We start from the raw sequence: 26618 nt of genomic DNA on the forward strand, positions 1-26618 counted from the left end.
TAGTACCTCCCAGGAGACAGCAACATGGAGAGGAGGGTTGGAAACATACTTGAAATTTGAAAATTTTCTTTTCCTAATTCCTAATAAATAAATTAGTTGTGGGATTTAACCCTCCTTTGCTTTGTCAGAGATATTTCTCTTATTTTTGCACATCTCCAAAGTTTCACTCGAGGCACAGATTGACTAGAATGAGTAAATTTCTCAATGCAACAGTAGGCATTTCTTTTTTAATACACAAAGAAGATGATAAGACATTAAAAAGGCCAGACTGGGAAACTTCACGTCAGCCATAGGCACCTCAGAAAAGGGTCTGACATATGCACATCTCAAACCTGACTTAAAAACACTCCTGTACCACACTGTGCTCCCGGCACTGAACTGTAGATGAACTTTGAAAACAAAATATGTGTGTGATAGTTGGACGAGTGAGTACCATGACCAGAAACAGGAGAGACGTATCAGGGGAGGGAAGAGAGAGGCATCATCTGTTTGATTTACGTGTGAGGACCGGTGCTTAAGGATCCATTCGACTGTATACTGTAAATAGATGCTTAACCACACGTGTGAACTTTGCCGTGTGATTCTGTCTTTGCATATATTGTGGGGAACAAGAAATGTGTACGTGTGCTCTTGAAGGTCACTGAACCATGTCATTTTGACAGTTTTTAGTAATGTGTGTTTTTTTCCACTCTTGTATATAACAGAAAAAAATGCCTATTCCCAGCTCCCCATCCCTCACCCCTCCTCCACTCTGCACTTCAGAGTAAAACTGACATTTACTGTAGCAACAGTGCTCAGTGTGTTTTGCGCTCTGCGTAATATGTCTTATATTAACAATGCCTGCGCTCTCCAGAAAGAAAAGGCACATCAATTTCAAGATATTAACCTTAAAATAAGTTAAGCAATGTCATTTATTTCTATTGCGATCCTATTACGACATCTAATCTCATGACTAAGGCACACTAAAACTTTTGTAGTACTATTACAGTACTATTCATAGAAGCAGGAGAAGTGATAATTTGACAGCATATAAACTTGAGTATAATGTTCCCAGTAATTGAATGGGAGCAGTGTGGTTTCAAGTTGCAATGAAAAAAATCTGTGCTGTGAACACACCATTTGTAAGAGTTTGCTGGTATGCAGGGCTAAGATCTGTGCCTGTACAAGTGAAACCATGGATGTTTGTCTAACCACACTGAAAATGTCTGGGTGTTTCTGCAGGAGTTCTTTTAAGGGAGAGAAGTCAGTGTTTCAGGCTAATGAGCTGCACACATTTATAATACTTCATGACGATTAGAGATCATAAGGGACATGTTGTAATGAAGCGGCATGGCTAATACATCATTATGCTCCTTGAAGGGATCTATTCAGTGACTGTAAGAGAGAAATGGCTTTAGCTAATACAAATAGGTGAGCAGCTATCAGACAGACAGATGAACCACGGGCCTACCTTGTTCTTGCTGTTTGCTGGCAGCAGCCGCTTTCTGGCTTGGGGAGTAGAAGGCAGAGAGGACACTGAGGGAGCTGACCAGTTGGCTCTGAATGGAGCTCATTTTGGAAGTACCAGGTTTCCCTGCTGGTTTCCCTGTCGCTGCTGCTGCTGGGGCTGCTTTCCCCGCTGGCTTGGCTGACGTTGCCTTTCCAGCCTCCGCTCTTTTCCCTGTCGTCTTTTTCTGTGTGCTCGTGCTCTCCTGCTGGCTGGCTGTTTGCTGAGCGCCAGAGCTGCTTCCGAGATGTGCCCACTGCTCTCCTAGCAGCCCCGTTATCCGAGTTACAACTTGACCCAAAGCTGCAGGAGATGTTGGTGATTCACTGGAGCCTCTTCGAGGAGGCTGGGCCTCCCCGGGGTCGCGACGTGAACCCTGGGCTTCGCTTGAGCCACGGCGCTGAGCTGCTTCACTGGAACCTCTGCGCAGTGACTGTGTCTCACTGGCATCTTTCTGAGGGGCCTGAGCCTCACTGGAGCTTCTACGTGAACCCTGAGGTTGAGTTTGAGCATCGCTCGATGCTTGGCGCGGTGGTTGGATCTGGGCTTCTCCCGATCCCCGTCTAGGAGTGTGTGATGCACCAGACACCCTCTGCGGTGCTTTCAGCTCTTTTGAGTCACGCCGAGGTGCAGACGTTTGAGATAGGGCTTGAATTGATTTAGGCCTGACTTGGACTTCACTAGAGCCCGGAGACACGGTCTGAGTCTGAAGCCGAGATTCAGACTGCTTCTCTCCAGACTCTCCAGGAGGTTTCTTTGCTATAGTGTGGTCCTCAACCTGAGGCACAGACGGTGTTTGATGTTTCACCTGTGTTTCAGAGAGCTGTTCTGGGGACCGAGCTTCAAGCTGAGCTGCACTCTGTTCCTGCACCTGGGGCTGGGTTTTCGTCTGCGGCTGGCTCTGAGTTTCACTGGATCCCCTACGAGGACGCACAGGCACCACCTGAAGTTGAGGAGGTGACGGCTGCGCTTGCTCCACTGAGGGTTTCCTGCCTCTTTGTGGTCTTACAGGAGCTGCTGTCTTCACAGCTGAATTTCCATCAGTTACTGCAACAGTGTCAGTGGCTACAGTTTCTTTGACTGCTGCAGACATAACCTCCCCGGCTCCTGTTTCTTTCTTCTCTGTAGTCTCAGGGGCAGCTGGTCTTGTTTCAACCACTTCTGTAATTTCTTTTGTTTCTGAGTCATCTTGTTCAGAACTCACTTTAATCTTATTTTCTCCCGCTTTAGCAGCTGAACTGGCGCACTCTTCATTCTTCCTAACAACATCTAAAGTTTTTATGCTTTCTACAGCTGCCGCTGAGCTTTCTGATAAAACCTCAGCAACTAAACGTTCACTCTCTCTTTGAATTCTTTCGTATGTTTCCCTGTCTTCTGTTCTTTCGCTCAACACTACTTCGTCTCTTTGGCTGCCTGCGTTCTCACTAACCTGACTCTCTGCTTCGACACTTCTGGCTGGGTTGTTGTCATGACGTCTCTCCATCTCTGTCTCAGTCTGCTGGTCTGCTCTCTGGGCTACCTCTGTCTCTGTCACTCTGTCCACAGTGCCCACCCTTTCTGTCTCTGTCCCTCTGTCAACACTGCTGGCCCTCGGTCTCTGAGGATGGTCCGTCACCATCTCGCCTTCTGTTTCTGTGACTTGGTTTACCCTTTCGGCCACGGGGGTCTCGGTCATCTGATCCAGAGTGATGATGCTCTCGGTTAGTGTGCCCCGTTCCATGCTGTTGGCTCTGGGCCTCGGTGGACTTGCCGCTGCTATCGCCGCCTCCATCTCTGTCTCCTGGTCATGCGTGTCAGCTTTTCCCGTCACCGGTCCTTGATCTGTACTTTTAGTCTGTTGTTTTGGTATGCACACTTCAATGCATATTTTATCAGTGTCTGTCCCCTGATCTACAGTACCAGGCGATTCTGTCTCTGTTTCTTGGTGGGTAAAATCTATCCTTTCTGTCACTGTCCCTGTGTCAATGCTCTCCCTTCTTGGACGTTCATGTGCGGTGCAAACCTCCACCCTCGTTCCCTCACTCAGTTGTAGTATTCTCTCCTCTTTTAGCTTGTTCTCCTCTACTTGCTGTTTCAAAAGAGAATTAGTTCTCTCTAGCTCCTGGCTGGCCTTAATAAGTTTAGCCTCTAGTATCGTTAGCTTCTCCTGCAACTTCTGCATATCATCTGGATCCTTTGGTTTTCCTTCTTTTGCTGCAGTCTCTGTTTCTTTTAAAGCCACTGTGATAGATAGTAATTCCTCCCCTGAAATGTCTCGTGGCAGTTTTTGCACTGTCTGTCCCAGTGGACTCTCTGTTTCTTTTAGTTTGTCAGGTATGTCCAACTGCAGTGATTGTCTCTCCACTTCTTGTGCTGACGACATGCTACGTTCTCCTTGTGCCGAGCTCTCCACTTCAGATAGTAACACGTTAGTTTTCTCTGTCTCACCTTGTTTCTCCTTCCCTGTAGCTTGCTTTGATGGCCCAAGACTTGTGTCTTCTAAACGTCCAATGGGTTGAGTCTTTAGGACTAACTTCATCTCCTGTGAAGGTCTCTGTCCTTGCGACTGATTATTTGTCCTAGGATCGTAACCTGTTGGTACTGTAGTAGATAATTTGGAAGCCTGGGCCTTGGCTTGTGCTTGTAGCTGAAGAAGCAGCTGCTCCCGCTCCTCCCTCAAAGAGCAGATCTGAGCTTTCAGTTCTGGGATGGTTTTGACCTGTTCCTCTAGCTCTCTGACCCGCTTCAGTGCAACAGTAATCTGCTGGTGAAGACCTGCCCGATCTTGGGGAACACAGCGTCTTTCTGTTACGTCTGGTGAAGCCCGGAACATGTTCTCTGTTGAGCCGTTTTCTGGTGTTCCCACGGTACGGTCAGGACTGCTCGAATCTGAACTCTTACGCTGCTGTAGCGTGATGGGCATGCTCGATGCTCTGAGCAGATTTGGACGACTCTGAATCTGAATCCCCCCAGTTTTGTCTTCAACACCGCGAGCCCCCGCACCTACTTCATCTTTGGGTTTAGTTGAAACATAGCTAGTTCCTTGACTCGTGGTCACCCTGCTGCTCAGGCTTGAAGTCACGCCTTCATTTGCTCGGAAGTCAAAGATCTGTTGAACCTCTGTCACTCGTGATTTAGGCTTGGGACCCAGGGTAGACGTCCCAGACCAAGTACTGTCCTTTTCCTTTGGGGGAGGCCTTACTCCATGCCCAGGAAGACTAAAATTTCTAGGCAGAGTGCTGAATTTAGGTGGGCCCTTTACCCTGCGCTGAATGTGGACCCTTTTGATTGTGTTGCCTTTTTCAATATCATCAACATACTTGAGGAAATCAAGATCCAGGTGGAAGCCATAGGGAGTCTCCACTGAGTAGGGCAGCTGCTTCCTTTGAACACCACCCTCACCGGCCTTGGACTGAAAGCCATTGGCTGTAAAGAATTAACATCAAATGATTCATTAATGAAATAAGTCATTAGTTGGTGCTTATTTTCATACTTCAGTGACTAGTCATAGTAATACTGCAGTATCCGATACAAAAGAACTAAACATGTGCAATTAGTTTACAATAAGAACATGAACCAAATCACACATCATCAGCATTATTAATTCTTTTCACCCCCTCGTGCAAGCAGGCTGTACTGTGCCGAACACACAGTGCTTCATTATGTAAAACCCGATCACTTACTGGGAAGTAATTATCATGCAGTGATTGCGCCAAAACAAACTAATCAGCATGTAAAATGCTGCTCATGCTGTGTCAACTTATGAATGCAGTATGAGACAGGGGGTGGTTATCACCTGAAGGAAATAAGCCCATAGCTGTTTTTGGCCACATGAAAGGAACAGCGAGATAAAAATGTCACCTTTTATGTCATGAACTAGATTATTTATTGGAATAAAAGCAAAAAATAGAGTCTGACTTATTAAGATTCTCACAGTTGTTAAAAAAGGTTGCTGCACATGTTAGAAGCAAAGAGGATTGTTTGTTTAACTACAGGCTTGGCGACACTCACCACTTTTCTTGTCCATCATGGGAGGCCGAGTTCTCAGTCATCTACTTGTGTTGGCTAGAGTAGGAGCTAACAGCCTGGGGAGAAAAAAGCAGAAATGAGAGAAAAAAACATGAGAAAATGAAATGTCACCCACTATTATTATGCGAATAGAGCCCAATTCTGCAAGAGTAAACTTTATGGCATTTACATCATGCTTTTGGACCTTTTTTTAATATCAGGAAAATCGAAGTTCTGTTTAATCAAACAAAAAACAAACAAGACAAAAGCATGTGATCCCTGCAGATAAGGACCAGAAAACATTTCACAGTGAAGTTATTGCTTTCCAAGATTCTCGTAACATGCTGTCAATGATTAAGTGAAGCCACCAAAATAACACAAAACGATTTCTTAGAGATACGATATTTGGTTGGTTTTACATGAACATAACTTTAACTTGGCTTCCGGGAAAAACAGTCAGACTTAATATACACAACTTGTAATATTTCAACTCTGGCTCTCCACAGTGTATCTGTTGTCTCGTCTTCCTCCCCTCACCCTAAGCGTTGGATGGCTGCCCCTCCCTGAGCCTGGTTATGCTGAACGTTTCTTATTGTCAAAAGGGGTTTTTTCCTTTCCACAGTCGCCAGGTGCTTGATCATGGGGATCCCCTGATTGTTTGGGTTTCTCTCTATTATTGCAGGGTCTTCAAAACGCCTTGAAGCAACTGATTTGGTGCTATATAAATAAAAGTGAACATTATTTTTATTAGGAAAACGATAAATGGATGCACATTGTATGTTTAAAAATAAATATGCAATCACATATTGTACAGTCTTGAGAACCCCACTGAAGACAAAAAACATTTAGGTCTGCCAAGAAAAAGCAAAAATTAGTAGAACATTGCAGTTAATTGCAGTCCCGCTGTGCCCATTACCTTAAATTCGCCTTTCGTCAACCTTTAGGATCCACTTAGGTCAGCACAACCGAGGACAAGCTCACAGATGTTTGCATAATTTGTTCCACATGGAGAAGCCAATAAACCAGAGCTGCTATGACTTTTTTTTTTACAATTAGTTTATTGCACAGTAGACCTATGCGAGAGGGAAAACAATCCAGAATGTGGAGTCAAAACTTTTAGGGACTAAAAGCTTCTAATAAAATATCCAATACTCACAGTAAAAATAACGGCAATTTGCCCAACTTTGAGTGAGTTGCACAGTTCAAATCCATATTAAATGAACACTTAAACGCTTGCAGCCAAATATCAGCTCTAAGGCTATTTAGAAAATAGGCACACATTATTCACGCAATTTCCATGCAAATTTATGGCACTGTAGAGGATACCTGCTATGTATGAGACATATAGCACATAAGTGCCCGAGGCTGTGCTTTAATAAGCACTGGAGTTCAAACGTCGACACCTGAGGTAGCTTAAGAGGCTTAAATTAGCATTTTCATTATTTTTAGGAGTTCCACAATATTATATGTAGTATATGAATACTACAGAGGAGTGTTTCACACCCCTCACTGATGCTCTATATTCTATAATACCTCTAGCACTCAGTTTCAAGTCACTGCAGACAGCTGATTCGATGGATACAACGGTGCAACAGTGAAAGCCATTTTTCTTGTTTTGATGCTGTATTTAGATTCAAAGAAGATAAAAGTCTAATGGGAATATGGAAACGCTGTCTTTTAAGAGGTAGTTTTCCCATTTGTGATGACTTCTTTGACGTATGGATGAGAACATTGAAAAAAAAAAGTCACCTGCATGAAGAATCTCACTACTGACTAGCCAGTTGTTATTTTCGTTGCAGGAGCAATTCAGATGATCACATTTTCAAGCAACCATGAACCAAATTAAATCAAATGTTTGCACCACAAAGTGCTGAGATTATTTTGAAGCAAGTTCGTGGTCTAGTCTGTGGGAAAAATGTGTCAGGCACTGCTGAGTGAGGACATACTGCAAGGCAAGCATTACATGAGATGGCAATATAATCAGTCAAAATGACAGCCAGTCCACCCAGGGACCTAAACAGGAGCTGTGACAAGCTCTATTTGGCCTCCTGTCCCCTCCTGTGCAGACTGAGCCTTAATAATGAAAAGAAGAGGTGACCTAGAGCAAAGTTGTTGTCTCAGTTACAGATGAACAGATAAACACAGACACACAAAGAGAAACACCGATCATCTGACTGACAGTCGCTGCACACAATCTGACAGGGCGATGGCTGCCATGGCAACCACTGCAAATCCACTATTTCTGTGTGTCCCAGGAGTGAGACAAGAGAACCGGCATTCCTGACTCCTCGTGATGCTCAATGCGGCTACGATCACCTCGCTGTCCATAAGGCTTAATTAGCTGATTCGGGAGCAAAAGAATGATGCTGGTAATTGCAGAGCGAAGTACAGGCACACCCCGGTGGCAATTATACACAGTGGGCAGGCAACAAAACCCGTCTTAATTAGATCATTACCGGAGACAGAGGTAGAATGGAAGAAAATGGAGCAGGGACGAAAAGCAGAAGAAGAAGGGGGAGTTTAGATGATAAGTAAGATGCGAGAGAAGAAAAACAAAAGTTTCAAAATGACAGACAGGTTTGACAAGATGGGATGAGGAGGGCAAATGTGGGGGAAAAAAGAGCTTCTATAGTTTTCCCACATGAGACGCATTCTACCTGACCTTCCCTAAAGTGGAAGTTACAGGACTTTTGTTTAAAGTTTCCTCTTTTAATTAAAGTCATTCCTAATGTGTGTGTGTGCTTAATGAAGGTCTCAGAGCAACAGAAGGATCGTGTTACATTAAGCAGTGTACTGTGGATGATTAGCATAAATGATAAGACATATCAATCAGTCTATAGTGTTAAAGGCATATGTTTCTAAATTGCAGGCACTGTTATTTCAGCATAACTAGAAGATTACCCAGGTTAGACTAGTAATTAAATACTGAAAGCCCACGGTGACACTGATGATGCACAATACACACTGGATTACAGTCATAATGAGTATGAGCTGAAAGCTCCAAAAGGCTATGCTAATCCAAATTGAAAGTATTTGCTAGAGGCCACACGAAGCTAAAAGGAGGCCACGAGTGTGAGTGTTCAAAACTGTTTGTGTGTGTCAGCACCAATTTAGTCACTCTCTTTGTCAGTGTTTATTTATGTGTGTGTGTGTGTGTGTGTGCTAGCTCTGCCTTCACCATGTAGGTTCACATGTGCGTCAGGTTGAGTCACTGTGTTTGAATACTCCGTGTCTCTCAGACGCACGTAACCCCCTTAAAGGACGTGCCGCAGTCTCTCGACACCAATCCAATAAGTGTGACAGCTGGTCGAGAGGCAGCGATGGTGATAATGGGAAGAGTAATGACAGTACAGTAAATAAGCCCGTACTGACAGCTGGGGGTTTTCATATGTCATCAGTATAGAAACCCCAACCACACTAAGATAACTGTTCTTTTTTTTTCTTTTGCACAGACCACGAGATCAACACCAACATTTATTTAGTCAATGTGTTTTTTTACTTTATGCAAGGGCATCAAATGCGTGTACCCTGGCTGTCACCCTTGCCAGATTATACACACAGCAGTGACTCAGGGATTCACACATGCACATCAGGCAAACACACATACAATTACTGGTGACTTAACCTACCAAGAAGCATTAATTGAATGTCATGGGTCATTACACTGGAGTGCCTGTGTACTGGAGATTGAATTAGTCGGATACACTGACACACAGCAGGACTGGATAGAAGACAGAACAGCAGGAAATGAGATTGGAGAGAGCGAGCGGGAGGCAAGAGGTGGGCGGATGGGAGAGGGAGAAAAGTGGGCGAGAAAGTGAAAAAGAGGCAGAGACGGGAGTGGCAGATGTACTCGTATCTCGTGCAAGCAGAGCGGTTTCGCTCTCATTTTTCCCGCTCTCCTGGCTCTCCCAGCATCCCTTCTCTCATTTTCTGTCTCAAACTTTATCTCATAAAAAAGAAATTACCCATGAATTCACTACAATCTCTCATATACTCTGAAGCATTGTGCACTGACTGCAGCTGGCGCTTCAAACACAAGTGCTCATCAGCTGTGTGAAAGTGACATTAAAGAAACTGCACGCAGCAGCAGATTAAAGAATAACGGGCAGGCTGAGTGACAGTAACACAGGTCCCAAGGTCTTATCACAGGACCGACATGCATGGGAACAGCTATCTCTGTTTACCCTTGTACTGCCCTGAGAATCCGAGCAGGAGCGTCCAGCTTAATGTGCCAACTCTCAGCCCGAGATAAAAACAAATTTGAGGAGGAGCACATGTGGAGAGAAACACAGGGATACAGATAAAGATGTGAATATGCAAACTACTGCTGTTAAAAACTTATGACAGCACAAGACTGCCAGAGTGCAGTTTCAACAAGTATAAAGTCAGAGGTAGAAACCCATGGTGGGGACTACCAGAGCTTAATTTGCAGCCATATTTGGATGCTTAAAAGTGCCATATTATCATTCAAGGTTACTGGAACTGATTTACTCATTTAAAATGGAGTGGATTTTAAATCCACTCCAATATACTTGGTTTGGTTTTCCTAAGAACATGAACAAACTGAAGCAAATGCAATTTAAAATGATTCGACATTGGAACATTTCTTTAAACTTCGCTAAAATATTAAAGCATCCCTGTGTGTTTATCTGTTCTTCACCAGTATTGACAATCGCTCACATTATTGTGTTCCAATAATATCAATATTACAATACAGAGAAAGCATAAGAAATGTAATTAGAACTGAGTAAAACTGACTTCATGGCGTTTCCAAATCATTAAAAGAGCAGTGGGCTCTGATGATGATTTATAGTGCGTTATACATTAAAGCACAATTTGTGCGTCGATGTATAAAAATTTCTAAAAAATGTTATGAAAGCCACAATTCATGGCATGGATACATATCAGCATGCGTGCTGTTATTCTTCCTCTGTCACTCAGGGAGTCATATTGCATGAATGCTAATCAAAGTCAAACGTGCGTGAGCTGTGTTACTAAGCGTGTAAAGATAGGTGCTCCTGTATATGACCAGTTAGCCTTTCTAATTAAAATATGAGTTTCAAGAAGCGGTATACTCAGAAAATATAACATAGGTATTCTTTTGTGTCCGTAGCACCGTAGTCCTGCTTCATGTAACATAGTGATGTCAAGAAATCTACACATGTCACTTTAATTACTCTGGTATAATCACAGCTAATTTCACTTTAGCTTGATAACTGGCATCGCTGTCTCACTGAGACTCCTCTCTGCTGGATGTTTTAGCCTCTGCAATCAGCCAGCATTCATCTCGCTGCTATGAGAGCTGTCATCAGGTTTGTGACTGTTTTCAGTCGGTCCCAAAAGGGTGATTCTGTTTATCTGGACGTAGCGTTTTCAATGGGAGAAACGTTTCGATATTCATCCAAAAGACTTCTTCAGCCTCAGCTGACTGCAGGTTTCCCCAACCTTATAAACAGTACATTTGCACAATGACTGAAACCAGCACCACCGAATGAACAATGGGTTGAGAGGTCAGTTCCTTGATCATGAATATGCAAATTATCATGACCATTAAACAACAACCGCTGATCAAAGTCCACTGATCATTGATCAAAGACCAGAATCAACTTTTTGGGATTTACTTACCTGGATGATTGAGCATGCATCTGGGGGGGGGGTTCATTAAATCTGGTGTTACCCATTTCGTGCTCATCTGTGTCACATTACAGACGCGTTTCCTTTGATACGAGTGTGAGTGAAGGACGCAGCTGACGGTGCAATTAGTTCAATCTGGTGAATTGCAGGTGCAGATAACAGTTTTTGCATAATGACTCTGTTGCTACTGTGCAGCAAAATTTACCGACAAGTCAACTGGGAACTGGAAAGTTTAGGCTCGCGCAGCTCAAAGAATGCTGTTAGCATCCAGAATACAAGGAGTGAATTGGGGGGACATTTATCTGATATTGCAGAGCTTAGTCTGTCTGTGTTCTGCAGGAACAGATCAATCTCTCTCTGCTCTACAAGAGCTATTTGAGTAGAGTCTGGGCCATCCCACTCCAGTCTAAGATTATCTCTGTCTATTTTATAGTGCATTACAAGAATAAGGTCCTGCTGTATTACATCTTCTGGTCCAATTTATCATTATTTGACTTCACTCCAGACCTTTGGGTCTATTCTAGTTCATCTTCAGTCCTAATCCTGTATGATCCAGTCAAGTTTAGTCTAACAGCGTCTGCATTCATCAGGGGCCAGATTGTTCCCCTCGTGCTAAACAACATCTGGCTTTCAACTCCAGAGAGAAAATGAGAGAGGGAACTTCTGTCTATGGGCTTCATTAAACAGTGGCAAAATTTTCCCACAGGGCTGCAGTGAGCAAGCTATTATAGGTCAGTTAAAAGAGCCGTTTTTTTTCTCTGGAAGAACTGCAAATTCAGGATATGGCCTTTATTGGACGGTTTAATAAGAATCCGTCTTTGGAAGGAGCATGAATTTTAATGTAGCTGTAATAATCAGATGTCTGTACAATAGTGAGTTCACTAGTTACCTCCAGTTGTTGGCTGGTTATCAGCAAAGTCCTTACAACGTCTCTCTTATCAGTTATTCACAGAATGAAGGAAAAAAACATCTTTCCTAAGCTCAAGGCCAACAATAGAAATGGGTCCTTCTACAAAAAGACCAAAAGGCACAAAGCAATGTTTTTTTTATGCACTTGCCAGTTTTAGGACGCCACACAAAGAACTTTGTTTAAAAAGGAATACTGCAGACCCCAAGTATTGTACTGATGATTCACAAAGACCATTCAGGATGTATTCGACTCATGAAGGAGGACTCCGAGCTTTCTGCCTAACTTGCCAAATATTTCTGCCTTGCTTTTTTTAACATGTAAGTAAAGTAAAAATAAATTCCAAGGAGTCTTAGTCTTAACATATCTGATCATGAGGTTTCCTGAAAACCACACAAATTGCATAACTTACACTCTAATAAAGTTATTTCAGAAAAAAATAGAAACTGTGGGGAAGTGGCACTGTGTGGATATTTACTACCGTGGTTGTGATTTTCACACTGAGATTTCAGTGGGCCACTGTGCAGTGGTTTAAACAGTTTATAACAATGAAATACATACACACTGCACGTCAACAAGACAAAGCTTTAAGATTTAGTTTACCATTCAGCAATAAATGCGTCTACTCTATAATGCAACACAATAAATCTTGTCTTTACCTCCACCGAGGGTGTTATGTTTTTGCGAGTGTGCATACCTGCATGTCATTGTGTCTGTAAACACAATAGCTCAAAAGGTTTTATATGAATTCGTTTTTTTTTTTCTTTTTTTGCCTGTCCCATTCAGCACTGTAGCAATCAGAATTATTACCTGAAGGCCAAGAAAAAAGCCCAGCAGATTTATTTTCCCAAGTGGATCCATGAGATCCAGGCCCCAGATATCTAGAGGGTCCCCGGAGCATGAGCCCAAGGAGGACCACTGGAGGGGCAGCAGCACCACCCTCCTAGAAAAGAGCTAAAAGAGAGCCCCAAACGGTGGGGTCACTCAGCAGCCACGGAGCAGAAGCCACGCAGGGCTGTGGCGACGCCAGGAACCTGCTATGCTAGAGCAGACCAAGGGCCCTCCACCCTCCGGAAGGGGCCCAAACGAGCCACGGGCGCCAGGCGCTGCCCTCAGACCCAGGAGTTGTTTACCCATGTTCTGGGGTGGAGACAAGTAGACCACCCCCGGTCCTGCAGCAGCAGGGAGGCCCAGCAACCCAGACCCCAACCTGACAGCCAACTCCCCCTCCGGCCCAGGGATGAACGGAGGTGTGAAGACCCAATACCTCTCTCCGCCCGGTCATATGAGGTGTTTTGTATGAATTCTCATAAAAAAAAAAACTTTGTAGAGGGGTAGCGTGGGGATGTTAAAAATCCATTCGAATTTGTCTTTCATCCACTGAGGTCTTCAAGGTCAGTTTAATGATTTGTTATCTTTAAAACTATGCTTAAAATGCTACTGCATTTGTTTGTACTGGAAACATTTGGGACATGAGATTAGTATATCGGGATTGTAAATATCCAAGTTTCCATGCCAGATTTGACCTCTGGCCTAATTTTTACATTTCACATGTGCCTATTACATCACGTATATTAAAATGGGTTTCAACAGAGGAAATAACAAAAGCCTGCACATTTAAAGAAAGGACAAAGAAAACAAAATGAATATGTAGAAAATTACATTACTGTTCTTGTTTAGTTTGTTTTACTAGTGGAATTACTGGGCATTCAGAAGAACTGTCATGGACACAGCTCCACTCATATGTAACCCTTTCTAAATGTAATGAATGTTTTTCAGATACTGTAGCCCATCTGTCCACTGAGGCAATATGTCCTGCTTAAGTAATTACATCTGCCCTTTAATAGTTGGTAATAAATGTTATTAAGGCCCTCAAACAAATTTTCCATTTTTACTCAGTCTTATGACACCAGTCTACAACATAATTAGCTGTTTTCAAATACAGAATGGGTGAGGGGCTGACAGGGTAAGTGCAGTGTTTTATCAGTAATAGCGTGGACACGACCTCAGTGCAACCACCCCTGTCCTGCTTCTGCGCTGTCTGTCAAAGGACAGATAACGCTTATGCCACGCCTTCGCTGCAACTGCCTTTTATCTCTTCTATCTCTGCATCTCTTCTGTCTCCTATTGCATGAGCTCTGTATGCCTCCATAGACATAGTGAAAGGAGCTTATCTTTTCCTCACGTTCTGTAGTGGTATTCCAAAAATGAGGAACAGCTGCAGGCTTTCATTAGCGATAAAGGAGGTGCCGTACCATCTATTATTCATTCTAGTTGGAGATACGTTAGCATTATGGTTACTTCCCCTCATGGATGTTAATAACGGTGGTGAAGCTAATTAGCATTTGGGCCATCTGACTATTGATGTGTCAACAGTTGGTGAAACGATGCTGACAAAAAAGGGTAGAGAGATTTGCAGAAAACGGAATAAATCTGTGACATCTGTCAGAAAGACAGATGGGATTAGGAATGTCTAAGGTTATGCAGTCTGGATTTGAAAGGCTTAGATGGTCAAAGATAAAAAGGAGTGAAACATGACAAACAGCGGAGAGTCAGTTACAGAGCTGTGACGTTATGTCGTCTTTGACAGGTAAAAGCAAGTCTTTCTCAAACACACACACACATACAGAATGTATGCGTAACATGCGTAAACTATGGAAGTGACAGCGTAAGCGGTCTGAGATGTGTTTCTGTGAGTGTGTTAACATGAGTTATAAATAAATATGGGTCCCCTTGCTCATTAATTATGGCTTTCTACTTACACAGAAACATAGAAGGCGTGTGCACGCACAAACACACACAAGTAAACACACGTACAGATTTTGCATAAAAACAGGAAATTCTAACACAGTAAAGCAATCAAGTAAATGATCTGTGCACAGAAGCACATGGAAACGTGCATGCAAGCACATAATTCTGCCAGAGAGGACGAGTCGGCTTGAAGCCAGCAGAATATAAGTGCAGGAAAGCAATTCAGTTTGGTATAGCGGCACATTCTGCAGAACAAGCGGGAGGTCTGTGCAAAGAAATCAACACTTATGAATTCACACTCTATCGCTCTTAGCATAGAGGCAAAACTTCCAGCTTTGCTTCCCTTTGCATGTACAGAAAAACACACACAAGTTTAGCATGTCATCTCTTTTTTTACTGTGTTTGTCTTAATGCATTATTGTGTGCTGCCTTTTACATCTCCAACAAATATATCGCTGCCAAAGCTGTGTGGGGGAGCGCTAACATTGTCCGACCAGAACAATACTACCCTCTCTCCATTACACTCGTGCACATCCTGTACATACTCCCCTTTCCCTTTTCCACACTTTCTTTCTCACACATCCGAGGCTCCTACACATGTGACCCGTGTTCTAGACTGTAAAAATAGAGCGGGGAGGAAGGAGGAAGGTAAGGTGAACAAAAAAAGCAGAGCAAACAACGGTGAATGATGGCAAATTGTTCATGAGACATGAAAGCTGAGGGGAAAAAATGAAGAGTGGCAAGAAAAACAGAGTTAATTCACAGGGGGCATTTTTTCTCTCACCTGCCATGTAGCTCTTCTCACCTCCTGTCCTTCCTGTTTCTGTGAATGCTACTGACCCTGTCTCTCTTAATATCAGCAGAGAAAGAACGAGAAAAAAAACTGAAAAAGAGGAGGGGAGGATGGGTGGGAAAGAGGGGATGTGTTGGCATATGGTGCCAGAGGTAGAGAAGAGAAGAGAAGAGAAGAGAAGAGAAGAGAAGAGAAGAGAAGAGAAGAGAAGATCAGTTGTCTCAGTGTGATAGATTCACCAGCCTCCTTGGTGCAACCAACTGGCCCAGAAAAAAACAAAAATAACACCCTAATAGACAAATGGGCTCAACAGAAAACACACGAACAAAAACACATACAGACACACAAATGCATGGTAATGAACCACCACAGCCCGTGTTAACAGCACAGAAACGTCCAAGCAGGCATAGAAATAGAAGCTTATAAAGCTCATGATTTGAACAAAAAACAACAGAACAACAAAGGAGTCTTGTCTGTTTTTTAATTTATGCACCTCTTTCTAAGTACAAGTTTGTGTTCATTCATGCACCTACTGTTGCGTGTACACGCTTAGTTCTGGGCTGTGTGCATCTGCAGTAGTGTCTGTGTGTTCTGCCTCTGGGCTTAAAGGTCCAACCCTGCAACGATCACACACTGTGTAACACTGTAACATTTACTGGGGGACTCAAAATTACCCACCCCCTCTACAGTGCTACCACACGAGACTGGATCAAACTACTTTCAAGGTGCTCTAGACTATCATATCTGTGAAATTTATCAAGTAAACCCCCAAGTTATCTCAGTCTGGCTCGATAACAGAAAGCAGTCTAATGAGTAAACCCAGCCTAGCCTGGTTGGCTCTATAGTGTAAATGAGGTAAATAATTAACTGCCTTTAAATAGGCTAACTGCCCAGGCTAATGGGTCCTATCTCTTATCTCACTCCTGCACCGATTCCTCAGTCCAACAATGCTAATTCCTCTCCACGAGTGTGTGCAAACGTCTACTCGAGAGCTGCTTGACATCACTGCATGCAAAGAAAGAAAGAAAAAATCCAGCATGTCATATGAGCAGTGTTGGTCATAATGTGTCCAAAGTAATCAGATTAGATTGTTTTTGTAACTCAGTATATTAAGTCATCACACTAAAGTTACAGTTGAGTTACATAAGTTCATCAAAAAAAGGCATCAACGGTGACCTTTTACTGTGCACTTCTGTAACAATCAGCTGACTTCAGCTAGTATGGAGTGAGGAGACTAAAGTGTACACCTTCTCAGGAGTGGAGAAATCAATATTACTTTCCAGCTGAGCAGCCAAAGCTTGATTTTCAGCAGGTGACAAAAGTAGTGATGAGCAGTCAGGCTTGTAGCGGTGCGTTAAGTCTACCTGTACCAGTTTCTAAAATAGAGTCACAGTGGTCAAAACATTTTTCTGTGATCCACCCCAACTCTGCTGTTAGCTTGTTGCTAAAACTTCAAAGTTAAAATGAAGCTCTTCTAGGTATCCTCATTAATTAAGCATCATCCATCATATTTATCATCAATTATATAAACTATTCATCATATATTACTGTCTTATTGCTTATTTTCTTCTTATTAAGCACTTGGTGACAGTGGGAAGGAAAAAAGCCTGTTTAACAGGAAGAAACCTCTGGTTGTTGGTGTACTTTGTAACTGTATTATTGTGCAAGACATTACTTTTTTTTAAAGTAATGACTCTAACATTGCACAAGAGCACACAAATATATCGATAGGCCCAGAATCTTTATGGGGATATATATCGGATAGTGGTAGCAACACCAATCTGTATGCGATGGTCTTTCCTTTTGTCTGGCCAAAAGGGTACATTTTAAATTCTGGACACTAGCACTGATGATACTTAAACTGCTAATGTGAACTTTAAACCACTTTGCTTGTTTTGATGATGCTGTTTCAAATGATTAAGTGAATTTAAGAGAGGCACAACATGGGAGTGTGTTGTATTTAAATATTAATGATTTTTTTTAAACCTATTAAGGGCGTTGCCTTGCACAAGGAACCTTTGTCAAGCATGAAGTCAGACAATATTCACAGTTTCTGTGGCTAAATCCCTCTCGATATATGTCTAACACACTGCACACAATCAGCTCACATCCTTTCATCTAAAGCAGCGGACTGAAAGAGGGTGTGATGCAGCCTAGGGGGTTAAACTTCTCCCTTCCCAATCACATGAACCTCTCCTGTCAGGAGGTATCAGATGCCACCTCAGACCCTAAGGACTTCTTGAGGATCACTCCTCCCCTGTCTTTTCATTATATGTTGCAGTGATGTTGTCTGTCCATCCTGGTTCCTCTTGTGTTAAAACATAAGAAAAATGTAACTTATAAGTGGAGGCAAAGTTTGTGAAGTGAGCTGTTGCCTCAAGAGAGGTTCAAATAACTTACTATTGCATTCATGCACAATTTAAGAGCAGCAGGAAATCAACACGTAGATATATGCAGCACCCTCAGTAATGAATTTCATGTGGTTCATGCCCTTCTCTTCACGTACAAGGCTTTAATCAGACCCCATCTTATATTAAAAACCTTATAGCACATACTTGGGCTTCCTAAGTGGGGGCTTTCCATGATCCCCTGAACATATTAATCTCTGGCTCTCTTCCACAGTGTGTTTTTTGTTCTGTCTTCTTCCTCTCACCCGCAACTTGTCGCGGCAGATGGCTGCTCCTTCCTGAGCCTGGATCTTCCTGTTAAAATTGAGTTTTTCCTTCCCACTGTCACCCAAGTGGTTGCTCATAGCATTTGATTGTTGTGGTTTTCTCTGTATTATATTAATGTCTTGACCTTAGAATATAAAGGTAACTGTTGTTATAATTTGCTACTGAAGTGATCTGAATTGTATTGAACTGTACAGGGAGTGCAGAATTATTAGGCAAATGAGTATTTTGTCCACATCATCCTCTTCATGCATGTTGTCTTACTCCAAGCTGTATAGGCTCGAAAGCCTACTACCAATTAAGCATATTAGGTGATGTGCATCTCTGTAATGAGAAGGGGTGTGGTCTAATGACATCAACACCCTATATCAGGTGTGCATAATTATTAGGCAACTTCCTTTCCTTTGGCAAAATGGGTCAAAAGAAGGACTTGACAGGCTCAGAAAAGTCAAAAATAGTGAGATATCTTGCAGAGGGATGCAGCAGTCTTAAAATTGCAAAGCTTCTGAAGCGTGATCATCGAACAATCAAGCGTTTCATTCAAAATAGTCAACAGGGTCGCAAGAAGCGTGTGGAAAAACCAAGGCGCAAAATAACTGCCCATGAACTGAGAAAAGTCAAGCGTGCAGCTCCCAAGATGCCACTTGCCACCAGTTTGGCCATATTTCAGAGCTGCAACATCACTGGAGTGCCCAAAAGCACAAGGTGTGCAATACTCAGAGACATGGCCAAGGTAAGAAAGGCTGAAAGACGACCACCACTGAACAAGACACACAAGCTGAAACGTCAAGACTGGGCCAAGAAATATCTCAAGACTGATTTTTCTAAGGTTTTATGGACTGATGAAATGATAGTGAGTCTTGATGGGCCAGATGGATGGGCCCGTGGCTGGATTGGTAAAGGGCAGAGAGCTCCAGTCTGACTCAGACGCCAGCAAGGTGGAGGTGGAGTACTGGTTTGGGCTGGTATCGTCAAAGATGAGCTTGTGGGGCCTTTTCGGGTTGAGGATGGAGTCAAGCTCAACTCCCAGTCCTACTGCCAGTTTCTGGAAGACACCTTCTTCAAGCAGTGGTACAGGAAGAAGTCTGCATCCTTCAAGAAAAACATGATTTTCATGCAGGACAATGCTCCATCACACGCGTCCAAGTACTCCACAGCGTGGCTGGCAAGAAAGGGTATAAAAGAAGAAAAACTAATGACATGGCCTCCTTGTTCACCTGATCTGAACCCCATTGAGAACCTGTGGTCCATCATCAAATGTGAGATTTACAAGGAGGGAAAACAGTACACCTCTCTGAACAGTGTGTGGGAGGCTGTGGTTGCTGCTGCACGCAATGTTGATGGTGAACAGATCAAAACACTGACAGAATCCATGGATGGCAGGCTTTTGAGTGTCCTTGCAAAGAAAGGTGGCTATATTGGTCGCTGATTTGTTTTTGTTTTGTTTTTGAATGTCAGAAATGTATATTTGTGAATGTGGAGATGTTATATCGGTTTCACTGGTAAAAATAAATAATTGAAATGGGTATATATATTTGTTTTTTGTTAAGTTGCCTAATAATTATGCACAGTAATAGTCACCTGCACACACAGATATCCCCCTAAAATAGCTCAAACTAAAAACAAACTAAAAACTACTTCCAAAAACATTCAGCTTTGATATTAATGAGTTTTTTGGGTTCATTGAGAACATGGTTGTTGTTCAATAATAAAATTATTCCTCAAAAATACAACTTGCCTAATAATTCTGCACTCCCTGTATGAACCATAATAACCATAATAATTCAACCGGCCAACATTCGTGAGTGGGGCATTTGTGACAAAGTCTTTTGTATATCAACAGTCTCAGTGTTCCAGCTGAGGTAAAAACACGCAGTTAAAATGTTAAAACAACACAAAGCAGCATTATGTAAAGTCTGACACCCCAGGATTCTGCAAATGTATGTTTTTAAATACGTGTGGCTGTGTGTAAGTGTGAGAACATAAAAACTGCTGCACTCCACTGTTCAGAATAACAGCTTCGAGTCATATACTGAATGTTTTCACAACGGTGGGAGTTACAAAGAAAAAAAGTCTGCAAACAAAAGTATTTGTTATATGCAGCCTGTAACTACAGCTAATGTTTAGTGGTCACCACCAGGCACTGAATTCATAACTCACTATTACCTAAGACTCGTGCAAGTCTTCAGCTCACCTCTGATTGGATCACAATGTCAAATATTTTGACTTAGCATACATTTTTTTCATCATCGCAGTTCTGGGAACAGCAATTAAAATATTTAGATTATACTGTTAGGAACATTCCTGCTAATCAGTTTAAATGTCTGCTATGTCTCGCAAAATAATTTTGTATAATATTGTTACAGTTTTAGCAAACTGGCAGCCCGGGATTTATGCCAACTCTTGCAACACACAATTATCCATGCAAGTGTCATCTGCAGTATGTGTATGCTTGTGTCTGAGTGGGTTCAAGTGTGAAAAACCAAAAACTGTTTTTACTGGCAAAGCTCACAGTTCTCAAACCACTTCCAGCAGCTTTGAGCCTTCTGGAAATAAAAGTTTTCTTCTCAAAATAAACTAAAACGTCATCTACTCACAAAGTTTTCAGTTTTTACTCATATACTGTGCTTTCGCACCAGGGTCTGGAAGTATGAGTCAGTTTTATACATTAAACTGGGAAGATGACATGTAGGAAAATGGTTCATAGTAAAATTTCACAATTATGAAATGTAACTTGGCAGCAAGGAACGATTTATTAAAAACAAATTTCAGACTCATTTGTTTTGTTAGGGGAGTTTTCATCCAGTTAATCTACCTTTTCACAAGGCCTTCCTAATATGTAATAAATATTATTTTGCATCTGTGAGTCATGAGTAGGCTTGCAGTTCTTTTCACAATACTGCACTATTCCACATTATTCAAGCAAGAACGATTTACAGTATTTAGCAAATATGTTGGCTCACCAGAACTTTCAAACTGATTTTAATTTATAGTCGCATCGCTTTTCCAGTGTTTGAAATGCATGTCGTGTGTATGCATAATTGAAGCCATACATCACTGCTTCAGTGTGCACACAGTCTGAAGGTCCAGTCCATATATAGTCTAGACTAACCTTGCAGCACCAGCTGATGATATTAAAGGCTGTGACCCCCACCAAAAAGAATGTGTACTTTGTTTTCATTGTTCTTGTTTTCTCATTCTTTCATGGAAATCACACATGTAGACACAGACAAGAATAACACCCAAGATAAACACTTTGAGAAGTGCTGCTGGAAGATTCTACTAGCCCCCTTTTTAGCCCCACAAAACTTTGCCTTACTTACATACACTCCTCAAACAAATTAAAGGAACAGATTAAACACTCAAAATAAGACCTCAATTTTAAAAGAAATCATGCTCCATGATTTTTTAGGAATTAAAGGATGACACAACTCTTGATAGAAATGAACATTTTTAACTAACAGAGGACTGAATTAACCCTGAAAATCAAAGTAAAAAAAAGTATGTGGCAGGCTAGTCCATTTTGTGGAAATTTAATTGCAGCAACTCAGTAGTTTGTTTGGCCCCCATGTGCTTGTATGCATGGCCACAATTTCGGGGCATGCTCCTCATGAGATTACTGATGATGTCCTGGGGGATCTCCTCCCATATCTGGACCAGGGCATCACTGAGCTACTGGACAGTCCTACGTGCAACCGGGTGGCACTGGATGGATTGAAACATCATGTTTAAAAATAAGTAAATATATAAGTTCTATTGGATTTCAATCAGGCGAGTCAGGGGGCAATCAATGGTATCAATTCCTTCATCCTGCAGGAACTGCCTGCATACTCTCGTCACAAGAGGTCAGTTCCAGGAGGAATCCAGCATCCACTTCACCAGTGTAGTGTCTGACAATGGGTCCTTCCGATTTCCTGATTTCCCTCCGATATTTAATGGCAGTCAGGGTGCAGAGGCCTACCCTGTAGAGGTCTGTGTGTTCCTGTATGGATATGTCTTCCCGAACACAACACCAAACAAGTCATGCTGAATGACGGCAAATGCCATTCAGGCTCCATGGTGTTGGGCAAAGGACCCACTAGATAACATTAGTCCCTGAGTCCACACTCATGAAGTTTGTTTCTGCTTGTTTGGTCATAAATGTTAACATATTAACACCAGTGGCCTGCTGGAGGTCATTTTTTATAGCTCATCCTGTTCCTCCTTGCACAACGGAGCAGATACTGGTCTTGCTGATGAGTTACTACGGCCCTGTCCAGCTCTCCAAGTAACTGCCTGTTTCCCAAAATCGCCTCCATGCTCTTGAGACTGTGCTGAGAGACACAGCAAACCTTCTGGCAACGGCACATATTGATGTTCCATCCTGGAGAAATGGAACTACCTGTGCAACCTCTGCAGGGTCCAGGTATTGTGTCATGCTACAAGTAGTGACATTGGCCCTAGCCAAATGCAAAACTAGTGAAAAACAGAAAAGATAAGGAGGGAAAACATGTTAGTGGCCTCCTTGTTGCACCTGTTGTTAATTTCATTAACACCAAATTAGCTAAAACTGATTAACAACCCCCTCTGCTACTTTACTGACCAGATCAATATCCCAGAAGTTTAACTGACTCGATGCTCTACTTTAATGTTTCTGAACAGTGAATTTTTTGTGAGCCTCTGTTACTTTGTGTATTCCAAGGAGGAGTATAGAGAGGCAGCAAATGCTGAATTCATTAACACTAAAAAATGTCAAAATCTTGACAAAATCATTCAAGAGTGAAATAAAGCACCACTCTTGACATTATGCCCACCGACTGAGCATTAAATCAGAATTTCTCCATCTATCTCACAGGTAGGGATGCAACCACTGCAAATTAAGCAGCTGCAATAATGTGATCAGTTCCAGGCTGAATCCCCTTAATGCAGCTTGTTCTTGACTTTTATTAAAAAGTTGAAGCAATGCCTGGGCAAATTCTGTCTGTTCAAGAGTAGCAAATACCCATGACTAAGATAGTTTTAAAATAGGAAAAACAGTGAAACGAGCATCGAAATCGGAATCAGAATACATTAATAATGACCAGGACTTTCCACTCTAAACAAGTGTGTGTTTGTGTTGCTGGGCTATGGTTAGCAGACAGACATCCTGAGGAAGGCCAGTCTCTGATAAGGCCATTAGGCAGGGAAAAGACTGTTTATATGTTGTAACAGAACTGACCACAGAGCGGACGTCACTGCTCAAGTGGAAACGATCTGAGCTATCTTGAACACTGTGTGTGTATGAGAGAGACAGAGTGCTACGAAATGAAGACTGCAGATTAAAATCAATAACTATCACGCTTTTCTTGACTTTCCAATCAAATATGGTGAGATTGCAGAGAGAATACAAAAAATACCGACAGCCGCCAGTGCTACCCCTCAGCCTGCTGGTACACGCGCCCACGGTATCCCTTTCAAAAACCTACACTGCCTTGTTCTCAAGTTATCACATTCACAAGATTTTCAGAAAACTTAATTTGACTTTTAGGTCGAGGTCACTGCAATTCAAACTCATCCAAGATTTTTAGTAGATGTATCAATTTGAAAATCGTAGATGACTTCCTTCTTGAGTTATTGCATTCACAAGATTTTCAGAAAGCTTGACCTCTGTTCTTGACCTTGAGGTCGAGCTGAGTGAGATTCGAACTTGCCTGAGATTTTCAGTAGATACACCTGTGGTATTCATTTGAAGCCGCCCGCTGCCTGCCCGGCGGGGTGACGACAATACCCCATCAGCCTTTTGTGGCTGAGCAGTAAAAGTGAAAAATACAGCATGCCTTACTTCAATCCTCATCGTTTTCATGTAGATATGGTTGCTATGTTACTATGTCAGCAAACAGTGACAACAACAGGTTGAGTACTGAAAGCTGTCATTTGTAAAATAGTCCAGCTCTACATTCTGTTATTTCAGATTCATTTAGAATTTCCAGATGCTTTTCTTTGTATGCCACAAGAGCACATTTCCATGGTTTGCCCATTTATTTTACGCTCTCACCGGAGCCTCAAAAGAGTTACTACAATCCACAATTTCTGCTAAATCAATAATCCTTTCTCGCTGCCCCAGAGAGACTTCATTAGAACAAATAAATTGGGGAAGCGTATGCACATGTACTGAGGTCAGACCAGTGCATATCAACTGCTTTTAACTGTTTCTCACTGTGAAATTTAAACAACTAAAATGAGCTGGGAAAAAGTGCAATACAGGCACCGAAACTTTATCTTTGGACTATTTCACTGTAAAAGGCTTCCAACCCTTTTACTGTGTTACTTTAAGTGTAAGTGAGCATGAAAGCCTCATTTCAATTCATTTTATTATGCTTTCATTTGAATCAATGAAGCACAAATCACCTAAATCACTTGTTTGTTTTTTTTATTTTTTTGCCATTCGATCCAATACACCATGTTTATCAGTAATGATGGGCAGTTTATGAGCTTGCATGTTTCCATCGGCTCGCTCGCTACATGTCCAGTGTTCATTGATTTCTGAGAAGCCACTCTCCGGGTACTGCTGGCAACAGTGTAACTTTAGCATTAGTTTCTTGTTGAATGCCTCCCTGCCTTAAAAAACACAAAACTCGTGTCACTCTCTGACTTTTTGAGATAGTTTTCCGATTTGGAAGGATGGAGAAAATCTGCATAAAAGTGTGAAAAAGGCAAAAAGAAAAAGCGCAAACCGACAAAAAAAAGAAAGAAACCGAGATTTATCATCAAGTGTGGGTGAAGTATGGCCGAGCAATAAGCTGATTGCTTCCCACAGACAGTCTCTTCTAAAGGCCTGAACTCTGCTGACCTGTGTGGGCGAAGGAATATACAAACTAAATGCTGGTTTTTAATATCACTAATTAGCATAACATCGAAGAAACCAAATCTATAGAGCACAAAGGGAGCATGGAGGAAGTACATTTATACAGTAGTTCATGTGTTTATTTATCTGTGTTTCACTGTAGAAGCACAGTGTGTGTTGTTTTTCTCCTTCTTGGTGTCTAGCCATAGGTATTCCTGCCCATGAATCAGCATCAAAGCCACAAAAACTTAAACAATAACCAGAACTGACAGCCGGTGTATCTGAACCTCCCGCCTATCACGGGAAAGGTGTAGGTTATGTATGCAAACACATACAACGATATGAAAGCAGTTAAGACTGAACCTGCAGCAGAGATGAAAACAGTCTGTGCTGTAGACAATATTACACATGGTGATTGTATAACAGCAAATCAGTCTCAGTCTACATTTAGATTTATTTTCAGAAATAAATCAAAGCCTGTTTCAAGTCTTTCCATGTTGATTTTCACCACACTGTGAGATGGACAGAAACCAACAGATGCTGGGAAAGTAGGAAATCAATCTAGGAACATATGCTTTGGAAAATGCTTTGCAGTGATGTTATCAGCCTAAAAATACAGAATAATGACTCCGGACTCTCAATTGCAAAACAAAAATGCACACTTCCTAATGCCAAAAGAGCACTGACCCATCTGGACGGCGGAACTCTGGGTTGTCTTGGTTTCAGTATTTCCAGCGGTGTGTTCAATTCAACTGGGATCAGGGGAGTTAAGAAGCCAGGTCAGGTCATGGTCATAGAGCCACTAATTCATGGCGTGGCAGGATGCACTCTCCGATTACGGCACTCATCATCATCCTGAAGCGGCATTCCTTGAATGCATGCCATTGCAATGGGGAATGTGTTAGGTCTGCAACAATATAGGTGGGCGGTGCATGAAAAAAGTAACAACCATATGAACGCCAGCAGCATGTTACATTGAAACAAGATGATTCACTTCACCTGTTAGTGCTTTAAATGTTGCAGAGATCTGGGAAATGATCTGGCAGGCTGATCTGCAGCAAGTCCTCCAAAGCAAACAGCAAAATATGTTGTTTGCTCGTGCTGTCTAGAATGGCACATTAAATCTAATTAGGCTTGTTTTTGTCTTAGTCTGACACCCCTAATAGTGGGACACAATTTCCCTGTGCCTTCCAAAACTGTTCTAAATCTATTTCTTGACACTACAGTAAGGTTTGTGCAGACCGAGCTATACAGACTTGCTAAGCTGTTGTTCAGGTGAAAATCCTCCATCCACTTCACCCTCCTCCCATTCTGGCTCTTGTTGCTGGATAAACAAATGCTCCTCTGCTTCCACTATAACAACACTGCTGTAAGACTATTTTGTGACAACAAAATTTTTCTATTACATAAAAATTTCTAATAACACTTAAAAAGCTTGCAAACTTGCCCCGTAAAATGTTGCTCTCACTGAGGTCCACGGAGACTGAAAGCAGGCTAAGCAATTTGGTGATATGAATAAAAGGTATAATATTATTTGCTTTACTTTGATTGTGATAAGCATGTTACATGAACCATGCCACACA

The 26618-nt window shown here is 42.1% G+C and overlaps 1 protein-coding gene across 6 annotated transcripts in view; it reads right to left on the reverse strand.

Moving 5' to 3' along the window:
• Nucleotides 1-26618, reverse strand: part of kank4 (KN motif and ankyrin repeat domains 4) — a 76613-nt gene that overhangs the window by 14154 nt on the left and 35841 nt on the right. For 4 of the 6 annotated variants that reach the window (XM_005457111.4, XM_013275840.3, XM_005457108.4 and 1 more), the window contains 2 exons: nt 5477-5550; nt 1451-4891 (listed from right to left, as the gene is read on the reverse strand). In XM_005457111.4, the coding sequence (XP_005457168.1) occupies nt 1451-4891; nt 5477-5495 (3460 nt within the window). In that variant the 5' untranslated portion in view covers nt 5496-5550. Of the gene's footprint in view, nt 1-1450; nt 4892-5476; nt 5551-6010; nt 6165-15552; nt 15961-26618 lie in introns of those variants that run through there. The other 2 variants (XM_005457109.3, XM_019347068.2) reach the window with 2 other exon arrangements.

The sequence above is a fragment of the Oreochromis niloticus genome, linkage group LG17 (assembly GCF_001858045.2).
Source record: "Oreochromis niloticus isolate F11D_XX linkage group LG17, O_niloticus_UMD_NMBU, whole genome shotgun sequence".
Classification (NCBI taxonomy): domain Eukaryota; kingdom Metazoa; phylum Chordata; class Actinopteri; order Cichliformes; family Cichlidae; genus Oreochromis; species Oreochromis niloticus.